Source organism: Bos indicus x Bos taurus, chromosome 24 (assembly GCF_003369695.1).
Source record: "Bos indicus x Bos taurus breed Angus x Brahman F1 hybrid chromosome 24, Bos_hybrid_MaternalHap_v2.0, whole genome shotgun sequence".
Lineage (NCBI taxonomy): Eukaryota > Metazoa > Chordata > Mammalia > Artiodactyla > Bovidae > Bos > Bos indicus x Bos taurus.
Window position 1 is genome coordinate 22,117,657 of NC_040099.1, and position 12,918 is coordinate 22,130,574.

At 39.6% G+C, this 12,918-nt stretch overlaps 1 protein-coding gene across 3 annotated transcripts in view; it reads right to left on the minus strand.

The window, feature by feature from the left end:
• Positions 1–12,918, minus strand: part of MAPRE2 (microtubule associated protein RP/EB family member 2) — a 187,406-nt gene that overhangs the window by 44,546 nt on the left and 129,942 nt on the right. For all 3 annotated transcript variants that reach the window (XM_027526207.1, XM_027526206.1, XM_027526204.1), the window contains one exon: positions 2,738–2,883. In XM_027526207.1, coding sequence (XP_027382008.1) covers positions 2,738–2,883 — 146 coding nt within the window. The remainder of the gene's footprint in view (positions 1–2,737; positions 2,884–12,918) is intronic.

Consider the following 12,918-nt stretch of genomic DNA (forward strand, 5'->3'; position numbering starts at 1 on the left):
AACCCCCAGGCTGGTTTGTATTTAACACAACTGAACAGCTCCCGAAACAGAACTATTTCCCTGTGTCTGCAATTCATGCCTCCTGGCCTCTGCCCTAGTGTCTTAGCCAGCGGTATTCCCAAATCCATAGAATTCTTCATTATACTAAAGAAAAATTAAAATGGTGTAGCTGATTCTCCTGGGATGTTTAATACATCTGAACAAACCATAAGGAAAATTAAAAGGTTGCAGCTAATTTGCCTGGAATATTTAACACATCTGAATAAACCTTCCAAAATAAGGAATACCCCAAGCTGTCAAGAAGGGCGGAGCCTCTTCATAGAATGTTTATTGCCAGAGCATCTCCCCTTATGAACATCTGCGTCTGGGATGTTGTGTTGTTCCAACACACACAGCTCGATGGGTTTTCCTTATTTCTTTATAACACCTGGTCCAGTTGTGTTGGAATAAGCTCTTAAACTGTAACTGTTAGAGAGTACCAATGAATAGGAACTCAAGTCAATGAAAACACACACTAATCTAATGGTTCTTCTGAAACAAAATGAGCTTTCATGGAACTTATTTACAATGTAGAGACACAAGCATAAAATAAAAGCAACTAACCACAATACAGGGCACAGTAATTCACGGGCTACACAGGAGCACAGTTAATGTGCCATGGGTGGATGGGGGTGCAGAGGAAAAGAGAAATGGATTCAGGTGAGGGGAGTCACAGAAGGGACTGAAGTCACAGAAGTCACAGAAGGGAGGGGAGTCTTCTCCTGGAGGAGGAGACACTCAGCATTTATGTCAATTTCTGAGACGAAGATAGCTTTTCATGGAGTACTTTCCTATTGGTAACCTAAAAAGCCAATCGGTATTACCTTCAGAGGTCTTTTCATGGTACTATTTAGAAATATTTTCTATTAAAAATAAATATTGTACTATTAAAAAGAAACATTGTACTATTTATAAATATTTTGTAACTTTTGTTTATGCTAATACTGTGATTATTTTAGAAAGCGCCTTGTTGGAGCACAAGGGCCTTTCATTAACATGCTACCGTATTCTGCTTTCTGTCAAACATGGAACACATATCAACAGTTTTAGATGCTGCTGCTGCATTAGCCAGTCAAAGCAGGTACTTAGTTCTGTTGACTTAATTTTGCATTTCCTATCAAAATTAAAGTCCCGAGGTCATAAGTCCAAAATCAGAGGTGACAAGCAAATATCTGTACAGGTACTTCTCCTGTGCCGTCACAGGCTAGAACAACACGGACAGGGACCCTGTCTCCACACCAGGACCTTTGGGTAGAATCGCAGCATATTAAGCTGGAGAGGCCAATGAAGGTCATCAAGGTCACTGTCCCTCCAGTGACAGCACCAGAATTTTATCTCCAATATTCTTTTCTTTTTAATCTTCAACATTCTTACCAACGGCTAACCCGCTCTCTGTGTGAACACTTCTACGGATATGAAGCCGCAATTTTGTTACATGGCAAGTTCTGTCAATAAACCCACGAATGGGCGTCTCTTTTCTATTCGATCTAGAAACACGTACCCAGATATAGTACAGAAATGTACAGAGAAATGATGCTAATGAGGAAGGAGACCCTGCACAACTCTTTATTTAACTTGCTATTTTATACTGGATTATAGTCGATTAACAAGGTTGTGATAGTTCTAGGTACACTCTACGCTTTAGTTTTGAATAAATACACAAGGAGCCAAGATGCAAATTAACCACAGCAAAGGTCATAAACTTGAAAATGATTCAAGAGGTTGAAATGTGTAAGAGATTATATGTTCTGCAATACAAATAATGAGAAGCCAAAATTTTCTTAATATTTTGATAAGAATGCTTTAATTATATGCTTTGAAGACACTAACTGCATTAAATTAAAAATATATACAGTTCAGCAAACTTTTCTGTTTTCTTTTAACCTCTTATAACCCAATATTTAATTTTTTTATTTTCATAGACTATTTATTACTATGCAAAGAAAAGTTTTCCATTTCTCCCTTGCTTTTCTTTTTTTCCTTATTTAAAATTCATTTCTTTCCAACTTATTCCCTCCAAGAGCTATATCCTAAATAAAGACTATGAATTTAGTACATATATGAACTGAATGGGCTTCAGCAATAGTCCTTATGGGAGGAAAAAGGACTCCAGCTTAACTTCATTTGTATCACGCCAGGACAAAATTTTAAAGTTCAAAGCAGGTAAAAGAACATTTTATGGACAATGAGTGAGAATCTGAGTACATACACGGGACTCTCGGGACAGGTAGTCCCTCACTTTAACTTCATAACCACAGGGACCGGGATGCCAATCCCATTTTACAGATGGGTATACTCAAAGAATTTAAATAACTTGCTCAAGTCATGGTATTACGATTCAAAGCCATGCCATTTGTTCGGGATTTCATGATTTCTTTAAAGAAACAAAACATACGAACAGCCACAGTGGCATCTGGCAAACATGAAAATTTCTCACCTGCATTGCTAATACAGAATAAGAACATTTTAGCATTCATGATTTCTGTTAGAATTTTTAGCTGAATGGCTACAAGTTTAGAAATCTTAGATAAAAACCTCAATCAGGTATGAGAAGTGAGGGTTGTGCTTTATGTTGTACATACAGAACTCAGCCTACTGATATCAAGATATAGCCCCTTGAAATGTTTTTGGATTTCTGCACAAAAAGAAGGTTAAGCAAAGATGATGCCTTTTACGGAGGTACAAATCTGTCTCCTACCTTATCAACATTCATTCGCTTGAACGATGCTTGCAGAAGCTTAAAATTGTGAATGTATTCATGCTCCAACTTCGCCTGAAATTTTACCTTCTTCAAACTAATGCAGCCTGGGAAGAGCATGTCCATGAATTGGCAGTAGGCTGCTCCTGAAAAGAGACAAGGACAGGACAGGTGTGAGTCTGAAGGTACCACGTGTGTCTGAGCGGTGCTGGGCAGGAGGGAGCCCCACTTCCTCAGCCCTCCTGCTGTGTGCTCCTCTCCTCACTGCAGCCACACCTCCTGGCCCACCAGGGCTGGGTGCTGGAGGGCAGGGGTGCAGCTGGATGCAGCTCCTCCACTTCCTCACCCCTAACCACTGTGGTACAGACGCTCTTCACGACAGCATCACCAGATTCCATGAACAATGAACAGAACTTCATTCTTTAACACGTAAGGAAATCAGGGTGACAGCAACTCTTCTTAGCTTCTCTCAGAAAAAAAAGGAGCATATTTTTCCTTCCATCGAGCTGCTACCGGCTCCAAATCATTAACATATATAAGAGAAAAACAGCCGAAAATGTCTACACGAGCAAACTACAGGAAATATGGAGCTCAGAAAAAGAATATGTATACGACGCCCAAGCTGTTTTAAATCCACCCTGCAAAATGGCTGAGGTGAAACTGTTTAACTAAGCCATCTAATACCAAAAATAGTTGTGTACCGATTTAATTCCAGTCCAGAGCAATGGGGTTCCTATATTAACATGAAGGGTGGAGACATGGAGGCTGAAACTTACAGAAGTTCAGAGTCATGCTGTTTATGACTGAGAAATGAAAATAATAGACATGTCTGATAAGTCCCTTGAGGAAATAGTCATAGAAAAAAGGGTTCATTAGTAGGTCTTTCATATATATCTGTATGGACATTTTTATGAAGAACTCTTAGATCATGACAATTTCAACTAGAAAATTGCAGAGGGATCACACATACTAATTCATATCTTCTTAACAGTAAAGGCTAAAGGCATTTAGTAAAAGAAATTCCAAGTCAGAAAGATTATCTTTCTTTTACAAGTAGAAAAAGAAATTGAGTGGTGAGAATGGGAACAAATGGCCATTTGTGAGTTCTCTTTGCTTCTGCACTTCTCCAGATCTCTCAGTCTGTTTCTATAATATGCCAGTAATATGCCTTTTTGAACATAAAGGGCTCCCCTCCATCCACTGGTATCAAGGTTTTGTAAGAAGCTTTTCATTCTGTTTGAGAAACTCTCCCTTACATAGGAAGAGACTACTTGGTCTCTTATGTCAAAGGGAGGCTAAGCATCCTTTACTGAGATAGGAATCCAAGAAAAGAGGGAAGCAGAAAATGTTAGTTGCTTAATCGTGTACAGCTCTTTGTGGTCCCATGGGCTAGCCCACCAAGCTCCTCTGTCCATGAGATTTTCCAGGATAGATACTGGAGTGGGTTGCCACTCCCTTCTCCAGGGGATCTTCCCAACCCAGGGATCGAACCCGGGTCTCCTGCATTGCAGGCAGATTCTTTACTGTCTGAGCCACCAGAGAAGCCCTATCAAGGAACTAGGGGCTGCTGCTAAATACAAAACAGTGAGGCAACCCATTATTTGTAGGTAAGAATATAAGGTGAGTCAAGGCAAATTGGAAGTGGTCAAACAGGAGATGGCAAGAGCGAACACTGACATTCTAGGAATCAGCGAACTAAGATGGACTGCAATGGGTGAATTTAACTCAGATGACCATCATATCTACTACTGTGGGCAGGAATCCCTTAGAGTATAGTGATAGTGAAGCCGTTGAGTCGTGTCCGACTCTTTGTGACCCCATGGACTGTAGCCTACCAGGCTTCTCCATCCATGGGATTCTCCAGGCAAGAATACTGGAGTGGGTTATTATTTCCTTCTCCAGGGGATCTTCCCGACCCAGGGATTGAACTCAGGTCTCCTGCATTGGAGGCAGACGCTTTAACCTCTGAGCCACCAGGGAAGCCCCTTAGAGTATAGAGTAGCCACCATAGTCAACAAAAGAGTCCAAAATGCAGTACTTAGATGCAATCTAAAAAACGACAGAATGATCTCTGTTTGTTTCCAAGGCAAACCATTCGATATCACGGTAATCCAAGTCTATGCTCCGACCAGTAATGCTGAAGAAGCTGAAGTTGAATGGTTCCATGAAGACCTATAAGACCTTTTAGAACTAACACTCAAAAAAGATGTCCTTTTCATTATAGGGGACTGGAATGCAAAAGTAGGAAGTCAAGAAACACCTGGAGTAACAGGCAAATTTGCCCTTGGAGTACAGAATGAAGCAGGGCAAAGGCTAATAGAGTTTTGCCAGGAAAATACACTGGTCATAACAAACACCCTCTTCCAACAACACAAGAGAAGACTCTACACATGGACATCACCAGATGGTCAACACTGAAATCAGATTGATTATATTCTTTGCAATCAAAGATGGAGAAGCTCTATACAGTCAGCAAAAACAAGACTGGGAGCTGACTGTGGCTCAGATCATGAACTCCTTATTGCCAACATCAGACTTAAATTGAAGAAAGTGGGGAAAACCACTAGATCATTCAGGTATGACCTAAATCAAATCCCTTATGATTATACGGTGGAAGAGAGAAATAGATTTAAGGGTCTAGATCTGATAGACAGAGTGCCTGATGAACTATGGACGGAGGTTCGTGACACTGTACAGGAGACAGGGATCAAGACCATCCCCATGGAAAAGAAATGCGAAAAAGCAAAATGGCTGTCTGAGGAGGCCTTACAAATAGCTGTGAAAAGAAGAGAAGTGAAAAGCAAAGGAGAAAAGGAAAGATATAAGCATCTGAATGCAGAGTTCCAGAGAATGGCAAGGAGAGATAAGAAAGTCTTCCTCAGCGATCAATGCAAAGAAATAGAGGAAAACAATAGAATGGGAAAGACTAGAGAGCTCCTCAAGAAAATTAGAGATACCAAGGGAACATTTCATGCAAAGATGGGCTCAATAAAGGACAGAAATGGTTAGCACTTCCCTGGTGGCTCAGACAGTAAAGCATCTGCCTACAATGCGGGAGACCTGGGTTCAATCTCTGGGTCGGGAAGATCTCCTGGAGAAGGAAAGGGCAATCCACTCCAGTACTCTTGCTTAGAAAATCCCATGGACAAAGGAGCCTGGTAGGTTACAGTCCATGGGATCACAAAGAGTCGGACACGACTGAGTGACGTCACTTAACAGATGCTGAAGACATTGAGAAGAAGTGGCAAGAATACACAGAAGAACTGTACAAAAAAAGATCTTCACGACCCAGATAATCACGATGGTGTGATCACTCACCTAGAGCCAGACATCCTGGAATGTGAAGTCAAGTGGGCCTTAGGAAGCATCACTACAAACAAAGCTAGTGGAGGTGATGGAATTCCAGTTGAGCTATTTCAAACCCTAAAAGATGATGCTGTGAAAGTGCTGCACTCAATATGCCAGCAAATTTGGAAAACTCAGCAGTGGCCACAGGACTGGAAAAGGTCAGTTTTCATTCCAATCCCAAAGAAAGACAATGCCAAAGAATGCTCAAACTACTGCACAATTGCACTCATCTCACATGCTAGTAAAGTCATGCTCAAAATTCTCCAAGCCAGGCTTCAGCAATATGTGAACCAAGAACTTCCTGATGTTCAAGCTGGTTTTAGAAAAGGCAGAGGAATGAGAGATCAAATTGCCAACATCTGCTGGATCATGGAAAAAGCAAGAGAGTTCCAGAAAAACATCTATTTCTGCTTTATTGACTATGCCAAAGCCTTTGACTGTGTGAATCACAATAAACTGTGGAAAATTCTGAAAGAGATGGAAATACCAGACCACCTGACCTGCCTCTTGAGAAACCTGTATGCAGGTCAGGAAGCAAGTTAGAACTGGACATGGAACAGACTGGATCCAAATAGGAACAAGGCTGTATATTGTCACCCTGCTTATTTAACTTATATGTAGAGTAGAAATGCTGGGCTGGATGAAGCACAAGCTGGAATCAAGATTGCTCGGAGAAAAACCAATTACCTCAGATATGCAGATGACACCACCGTTATGGCAGAAAGTGAAGAAGAACTAAAGAGACTCTTGATGAAAGTGAAAGAGGAGAGTGAAAAAGCTGGCTTAAAGCTCAACATTCAGAAAACTAAGACCATGGCAGCCTGTTCCATTACTTCATGGCAAATAGACGGGGAAACAGTGGCTGACTTTATTTTTTTGGGCTCCAAAATCCCTGCAGATAGTGACCGCAGCCATGAAATTAAAAGAAGCTTACTCCTTGGTAAGGAAAGTTATGACCAATCTAGACAGCATATTAAAAAGCAAAGACATTACTTTGTCAACAAAGTCCATCTAGTCAAGGCTATGGTTCTTCCAGTGGTCATGTATGGATGCGAGAGTTGGACTACAAAGAAAACTGAATGCCGAAGAATTGATGCTTTTGAACTGTGGTGTTGGAGAAGACTCTTGAGAGTCCCTTGGACTCCAAGGAGATCCAACCAGTTCATCCTAAAGGAGATCAGTCCTGGGTGTTCATTGGAAGGACTCATGTTGAAGCTGAAACTCCAATACTTTGGCCACCTCATGTGAAGAGCTGACTCATTTGAAAAGACCCTGATGCTGGGAAAGATTGAAGGCAGGAGGAGAAAGGGACGACAGAGGATGAGATGGTTGGATGGCGTCACCGATTCAATGGACATGAGTTTGGGTAAAATCCAGGAGTTGGTGATGGACAGGGAGGCCTGGTGTGCAGTGGTTCATGGGGTCCTGAAGAGTCGGACATGACTGAGCGACTGAACTGAACTGATAAGGTGACAAAATAAAGGCCACAATAAGTTATCACCTCCAGAATCTTTACATCTGTGATGCCTCCTTTAGACGCCAATACCCTGAGTACAAAACTGGGATTTTGTAGTCAAGCAGATGGGTTCTCTTAAAAACAAGACAACATAAAACAAACCAAAACAAAATACACTAGAGGAAATAAGCATCAGGACCCTGGCAGGGGAGGGGGGAGAGCGGTGTTCTTACAGCTGTCATCCATTATCTGAGTCTTCCTTTTGACGTGCCACCAGATGGAGCCAATACCAATAGCCATTCAACATAATTTTTATAGAAAAGGGGATGTCTAAACACAAGTGTCTTATTACCTGCCATTTAAAGAGTTATTTTCACTTCTGTAGTGTTTAGCATAAAGTTTACTTATGGAGACACTAGTATCTACGCATTCTTACAAACCTACCAAGCAAATCACTCATTTTCCAAATTTGAAAAGTAATAGCAGCTTTTGAGGAAAAAAAAATCTTACAGTATGTGAAGCAAGGAACAAAAAATCATCTCCATCTCATCATCCAGAGAAAACCACTGTTAATATTCTGGCACAACCCATTCTTTTTTTTTTTTTTTTAATTTAACAGACCGTGATTCCCTTTCCGGATCATTAAATATTCTCTACTGACATTTTTAATGGCCTTCTGATTTTTATATCATGCTTAGCAACTTTCCCAAGCCAAGATTACATAAATATGCATGTGTATTTTCTTTAAGTACTTTTATGGTCTCAACTTTTACATTTACATTCTGAATCCATGTGGAATTTATTTCGGTCTATGATGTAAAGGATGGTTCTAATTTTAGTTATTCCAAATGTCAGTGAAAATGGCATTTTTGGCTCCCCAGCAATTGGACACCTTCCCATCTGACTTGATGCAAGAGGGTCCTGCCTCCCACCATAGCACCGAAGGTGGGTGGACAGTCCTTTCCCCACACCCAGCCTGTGACTTAGGCTCTGTCTTTGGATGCTGTTGCCTAGGTTTCCAAATCTTGAGGGAGTGACTGAAACATGCAGGGACCATTAGAATTTGGTCATGATGGCCGCGGTGGGATCTAGCAGAAGCTGGAGCAGCCCAGCATCACCCTGACCATCCCAAGCCAGTGGCTTGAGCGAGGCTCTCTTTCTAGTTTCTTAGCATCTTTTGCTTGCTGTCATCTTCTGAGCTTGCTTCCCCAAAGACTCTGAGCTGCCCAGTATCGTTTCTATAAATCTGTCTCTGCTTCAACTTGCCACAATTATTTTCTGCTGTGTTCCAACCCCAAATGCTGATTGATAAAGTTAGGGAGGGGATGAACACCATCGTTTCATAAATAATCTATACTCTTCCCACCAAGGAATAACTGCTTTTACTCTCTATGACTTTTCCAATACATGCTCTTAAAGTCGCTTCCTAGTTTTTTTTTTTTTTTTTTGGGGGGGGGGGTCCTGTCCCTGTGATATTTGCACACTCTTCCTGGTGGCTCAGTGGTAAAGAGTACTGCCAATCTGCCTGCCAATGCAGGAGACCTGAGTTTGATCCTTGGGTCACGAAGATCCCCTGGAGAAGGAAATTCCCAGCATTCTTGTCTGGGAAATCCAATGGACAAAGCCGGGGGTCACAGCCCGTGGGTTCACAAGAGAGTCAGACTTAGTGACTAAACGACAACAATCACATGTATTATTACATGGAGCATAATTTCTCCTCTCCCTTTCCTCAAAAATTTCTCAAATTCTATTATGCACTTATTCTTTCTGTAATATTTTTGAATTTGTCATTCACAGCATGAAGAAAATAGATTTTCTTTTAAAAGTAGTCATTTACTATGTAATGACAGAGCTCTATTGAAATATAATTCATATACCATGAAGTTCAATCTTCTAAAGTTTATAATCCAGAGGTTTTTAGTACAGTCACAGAATCATGCCTCTATCCACTTTCTATTTCCAGAAGATTTTCAAGATTTTCACCTGCCAAAAAAATCCCAGTCATGTTAGCTGAGACTCTTGACTCTCTCCTCCTCCAAGGCCATGGTAATTAAGCACTAAATCAGTTTTCAGTTGCTACGGACTTGCTTACTCTGGACATTTCATATAAATGGAATCACAAAGTATGTGGCCTTTGTATCCGGTTTCACTCACTTAGCAAAATCTTTCCCAGGTTCATCCAGGTTGTGGCATGTCTCAGAACATCATGTTCTTTTTTTATGGCTGAATAATACTCCATTGTATGAATACAACATATTTTATTGATTCAATCATCAGCTGATCAACATCTGAGTTGTTTTCACTTTGGGGTTATTATGAGCAAGGCTGCTACAAACACTCATGTACAAGATTTTGCATGAACATAAGTTTTCTATTCTCCTGAGATATACCTAGGAGTGGAAAATGGCACCTTTGTGTTTAACATTTTGAGGGACAGCCAGACTGTTTTCCAAAGCAGGTGCTCCATTTCACAACCCCACCAGCAATGTATGAGGATTCCAGGTTCTCCAGACCTTCAACAACATTTACTGTCTTTTTGATTCCAGCCATCCTAGTGGATGTAAATTTTTGATTTCCCTAAAGACAAATGACGTTAAACATCTCTTCCATATGCTTTTTGACTATCTGTATATCTTCTTTGGAGAAATGTTTATGCAAATCCTTTGCAGGGGGTGGGGTTAGTTGCTCAGTCATGTCCAACTCTTTGAGACCCCATGGACTGTAGCCCACCGGACTCCTCTGTCCATGGAATTTTCCATGCAAGAATACTGGAGTAGGTTGCTATTTCCTTCTCCAATGCTAATCCCTCGCTCATTTTTAAATGGGGTTAAATATCTTATTGGTGAATTTAAGAGTTTTTTTCTACATTTCAGAAACAAATCTTTTATCAGATATTTGCTTTGCAAATATTTTTTCCTCTGGATTGTCTTTTTCTTCTTTTAAAAATATTTATTTCTTTAGGCTGCACCAGGTCTTAGTTGTGGCACACAGGATCCAGTGGGATCTTCTATCCTTGTAACATGCAGGATCTTTAGTTGTGGTATGGAGAATCTTTAGTTGCTGCATGTGGGATCTAGATCCCTGATCAGGGATTGAACCTGGACCCCCTGCATTGGGAGTGCAAAGTCTTAGTCACTGAACCGTCAAGGGAGGTCCCTGATGAGTCTTTTTCTTGATGATATCCTTTGAAGCACAAAATTTTTTAACTTTGATGAAGCACAATTCATCCATTGTTTCTTTTGGTAATTACTTGGCTTCTGTCATATCTAAGAAACCATTGCTTAATCCAAATGCATAATGATTTCACTTACTTTTCTTCTAAAAGTTGTTTGGTTTTAGTTCTTACATTTAGGTCAATGATGCATTTTCAATTATTTCTTCTATATGCTGTGAAGTTTGGATCCAAATGTCATTATTTTGCACATGACCATTCAGCTGTCCCAGCACCATTTAATTATCTTGGCACTCTTGTTGAAATCAATTAATGATATATATATGGTTTATTCCTGAGCTTTCAATTCTATTCCATCTATATACCCATCCTTGGGCCAGTAACACTGTCCTGATTACTACAGGTTTGTAATCAGTTTTCAAATCAAAAGTAGAAGTCTTCAAATCTTGTTTTTCCTTTTCAAGACTCCTTCAGCTGTTCTGAGTTCCATGAATTTATCTATTAATCTTAGAATCAGCTCAATTCCTGTAAAAAGGTAGTTGAGATTCTGACAGGGACTTAACTGAATCTAAAGATTAATTTGGGGAGCAATGCCATCTTAAAAACATTAGGTTTTCCAATCCACAAACAGGAGATATCTTTCCACTTAAGTTCCTCCAATGATGTTTCAAAGTTTTTAGTGTGTCTTACAATTCTTTGTTAAATTTCTTCCTGTTGTATTCTCTTTAATTCTATTTACATGGAACTGTACTCTTAATTTTATTTTCAGATGACACTAATGAGGTTGATTTGGGGATACTGATCTTGTATCCTTCAATCCTGCTTATTAGTTTTAATAGCTTTTTGTTGGTCCCTTAGGATTTCCTACATACAAGATCATGACTAGTTTTACTTCTTTCTTTCCAAGCTGAATACCTCATTTCTTTTTCTTTCCCAACTGGCCTGGCTGGAACCTCTAAAAAATGTTGAATAAAAGTGCTAAGAGTGGGCCTCCTGTCTTATTCTTGGTCTTTGTGGGAGAAGCATCTAGTTATTCATTCTAAGTATGATACTCTTTGCAACCCTATGGGCTGTAGCCCACCAGGCTCCTCTGCCCATGGGATTTTCCAGGCAAGAATCCTGGAGTGGGTTGCCATGCCCTCCTCCAGGGGATCTTCCTGACCCAGGGATTGAACTTGCACCTCTTATGTCTCCTGCATTGGCAGGCAGGTTCTTAACCACGAACACCACCTGGGAAGCCCAATATGATAATAAGCGTGGGTTTTTCATAGATGACATTATCAGATTGAAAAGTTCCTTTCTATTCCTAGTTTTAGTGGTTTTAAAGGGTATTAAATTTTGTCAAATTCCTTTTTTAATATTCACTGAGACTATCACGTGGCCTTTGTCCTTTATTAATACTGAGTACAACATTGCTTTTCATATGCTAAGACAACCTTGCATTAACCCCACTTGATCCTAGTATATAATCCTTTTTGTATGTTGCTGGATTTATTCTGCTAGTATTTGTTGAGGATTTTTGTGTCTATATTCGTAGGAGATACTGATCTATAGTTTTTGTGTGATTTTTTTTTTTTTTGGTTTTGATATCAGGGTGATACTGATCTCAGAGAATGAACTGTAAAGCATTCCCTCTCTTTTATTTTTTGGAAGAGTTTTTAAAGGATTGGTGTTAGATTTTCTTTAAATGTTGGTAGAATTCAATGTTAAGTTATTTGGGTCTGGGTTTTTCTTTGTGGAAATTATTTCTTTTTTAATTGCAAATGCAATCTCTTGTTACATAGGACTATTCACAATGTCTATTTTTTAAGTTTTAGTAGTTTATGTCTTTTTAGGTTATTTGTCCATTTTATCTAGATTGGAAATTACTGGTTTTAAACATTTACTTTTACTGCTATAGTTATTATTCATGAGTTCTAATATATTTTCAGTTAGTTCTCTGGTTTTATTGGGAGAAATCAATGCATAAAATGATGCATTTGTTGTACCATGTATATATGTATATATATCAAGTATACAAAGAATATATACCCACTACCTTTTCAACTACCATGGAGATAACAAAAATGTTTTCCTCCTTTAATTAACATTAAATTTCTTCAATCACCATCACTGATTTCCTAATGTTAAATCATCTTTGCATTCCTTGAACTAAGTCCTACTTCGTGGTGTTCACAAAATTTTCATTACACTGCTGGCTTAGAT